The sequence below is a fragment of the Coenobita brevimanus genome, chromosome 4, assembly GCF_032717465.1.
Source record: "Coenobita brevimanus isolate Jiangsu-jjx chromosome 4, ASM3271746v2, whole genome shotgun sequence".
Lineage (NCBI taxonomy): Eukaryota > Metazoa > Arthropoda > Malacostraca > Decapoda > Coenobitidae > Coenobita > Coenobita brevimanus.
The window spans coordinates 25,658,679-25,661,665 of record NC_136957.1 but is presented as its reverse complement, the minus strand read 5'-3'; the positions used below and the strand labels follow the sequence as shown (position 1 = coordinate 25,661,665).

General features: G+C 40.8%; 1 protein-coding gene across 1 annotated transcript; it reads left to right on the top strand.

The window, feature by feature from the left end:
- The first annotated feature begins 412 nt into the window (after positions 1–412).
- On the top strand, positions 413–2,110 carry LOC145396178 (zinc finger BED domain-containing protein 5-like). The gene is made up of 2 exons (XM_080269620.1): positions 413–823; positions 1,556–2,110. The coding sequence occupies exons 1-2, from the start codon at positions 413–415 to the stop codon at positions 2,108–2,110; spliced, it is 966 nt and encodes a 321-aa protein (XP_080125746.1).
- The last annotated feature ends 877 nt before the right edge of the window (positions 2,111–2,987 follow it).

The window sequence follows — 2,987 nt, the reverse complement described above, 5'->3', positions numbered from 1 at the left end:
TAATAATTATGTTGTGTTTATGATCATGATGTGGTGTTTACTATAATGTTGTGGTGTTTGTTAATAATCATGTGGTGTTTATGATCATGTAGTGGTGCTTATGACCATGTTGTGATGTTTGTTAATCATGTGGTGGCGTTATGATCATGTAGTGGTGCTTATGATCATATTGTGATGTTTGTTAATAATCAGGTGGTGTTTATGATCACATGATGTTTGTTAATGATCATTTGGTGGTGTTTATGATAATGTAGTGGTTGTGATCATGTTGTGTTTGTTATTGATCATAGGGTTTTGATTATCAACATGTTGTGGTGTTTATGATCCTGTTGTGTTTGATAATAATGTGGTGTTATGATCATATGATGATGTTTATCTTAGCTTACACGTGCCTTATGTTTTGCTCACGAATATGCATTGTCCACTGCACATCAAATTATTTCCAATGAGTGCAAAGAAGCGGAAGTATCTTGATAAATATATTCGATCTGGATTCGTGTCCTTCCAAAAGGGTGACACAGAGGTCCCCCAGTGTGTGATATGTTACAAGACTCTGAGTAATGATGGAATGCGGCCCTCACGCTTGGAACACCACTTCAGGACAACACATCCTGCTCTAGCCGACAAGCCCAAGGCATTCTTTGAAACAAAAAGACAATCCTTGAAGCAAGCTAAGATGGACGGCAGTGGGGCATTTCGGCAACAAACTTCAAAGGTTGTTGAGGCTTCCTATGAGATCGCCTTGTTGATTGCAAAGTGCAAGAAGGACCATGACATTGGCGAGTCTCTCATAAAACCAAATCTACTGCGTGCAGCAGAACTCGTTCTAGGGAAAGATTGTGCAAACAAGCTTTCCTAAATTTCATCAAGGGATGGATCGATGAAATGTCCCAAGACATCAAAGATCAAATTCTTGACTAAGTAAGAGCTTCTCCTGTATTTGCCATCCAGTGTGACAAAACGACTGACATTGCTCGTTGTTCTCAGCTACTGATGTATGCTCGTTTCGTGTCAGGCAACAGCGTAAAATTGGAAATGCTCTTCTGCCATCCCATGGAAAGTTATACAACAGCAGCAGCTATTTTTCATGTGGTATTAAACTTCTTTCAGGAAAACCAACTCTCCTGGGACTTGCGGGTAGGGGGTGTGTACTGATGGAGCTCCAGCCATGCTTGGTTTGCAGTCTGGTTTCATAATAAGGGTGAAAGAAAGATGTCCATCTGCTGTTGGTACACACTGCATACTTCATTTTAAAGCCTTAGCATCCAGAACTCTACCTGATGAGATGAGGGATGTCCTGAACGTGGCTATCAAGGTAGTCAACTTTATCAAAACTGTACCCTTAAACAGTAGTCTCTTCAAACTGCTGTGTACGGATATGGAATCTGAACATCAAGCCTTGGTTTTTCACACAAACGTACGATGGCTTTCAAAGGGAAACATGCTTGGAAGACTTTATGAACTAAGAGTAGTAGCAATATTTTTAGAATAGCAGCAGAAGGCACATCTCCATGACAGATTCCAGTCTGAAGGCTCTCTGCTATCTCTAGCTTAGCTGGTGGACATCTCTGAAGCGCTGAATGCAATCAACCTTAAACTACAAGGGAAAAACATCAACATCATCATGCACCACGACACCATTCGAGCCTTCATGGCCAAACTCGACCTCTGGAAATCTCGAATTCAGAATGGAAATACAGCCAGTTTTAGTAACTTGGATTCTGCTCTCATTCACAGTTACCTTGATTCTGAGTTAAAGAAACAAATAATCACTCATCTGACTGACTTGAAAGCCGAATTCATCAGATACTTCCAAGATATAGATGAGAAGCGTGAAGCCTGGAAAGTCATCAGGAACCCATTTCAATGTGAAGTAGCTGATGTTTTGGATGAAGTGCAAGAGGAGTTTCTCGAGTTAAAGTTCAACTCCTCAGCTGAGGAAGACTTCAAAGAGCTGGATATTGAGACGTTCTGGGTCAAGTACTTTCCTGTTTACCCTCTGATCTCACATCAAGCAATTAGGATTCTGACAATGTTTGGATCCACGCATCTTTGTGAAGCTGCATTTTCCATGCTCGTTGCTGTCAAGACCAATTACAGAAACCGGTGAACGTTGAAGGGGACTTACTTTGCACGCTCTCTGACATTCCACCACGCATTCAAGATCTGGTAGCTAAGAAGCAGTGTCAATTATCTCATTAGATTTGTAAGAAAGTAACCTCATTAAATATGCTGGGTATAGTGTCTGCACAGAATTCATGCTCAATAAAAAAACTAAAAACACCCATTTCTTTTCAGTTTTTATAATCTGGGAGGGAATTTTATCAAGCTGGTTGAGGATGTGAGGGGGGCATGGAGGGAAGGACCAACTGCTAGAGGGGGCGTGGTAGTAAAAAGGTTAAGAACAACTTCAGCAGAGAGAGAGAGAGAGAGAGAGAGAGAGAAATTTCTGCATATGTATATATTATATAGATAGATAGATAGATATTGATATAGATATAAACATAGATAAAGATTTGTGTGTGTGTATGTGTAAGAGAGAGGTGTAATTAGGGAGATGCAAGGCCAGAAAAGAAGTGACAGTATCGGAGAGAAGGTGAAATTAGACAGGAACTTGGCGCTGTAAGAGAAAGAGGGACATGAGAGGAAAAGAAACAACCATATGTATAGTGAAAAGGGAACAGACAAAGTGGTAGTGGAAAGAGGAGAGAAGCACAGGTAAGTGGGGAAAGATAAGATGTGGAAAGGAATAAGAGAGGTGAGGAGGTGAGAATATGAAAAGAGATGAAGAAGGACAGGGTCGCGAACCACGAAAAGGGGGAGAATGATAAAAGGGGTAAAGGAAGACAGAGAGAAGTAAAGAAAGGGACGAGCGTGTGAAAAAGATGATAATTGGATAGAAATGTAGCAGGTGAAGGAAAGTTTAATGGAAGGGAAGGAGGGGAAAAACTCATACAGTAGGGGTTTCTAGAAGAGAGATAGGAAAG

What these genes read in the sequence shown, in the direction of transcription:
- LOC145396178 (XM_080269620.1), top strand. Translation starts at nt 413, where the DNA reads ATGCATTGTCCACTGCACATCAAATTATTTCCAATGAGTGCAAAGAAG. An exon ending in TACTGCGTGCAGCAGAACTC is followed by an intron (nt 824 to 1,555) that starts GTTCTAGGGAAA and finishes TCTCTAGCTTAG; the next exon opens with CTGGTGGACATCTCTGAAGC.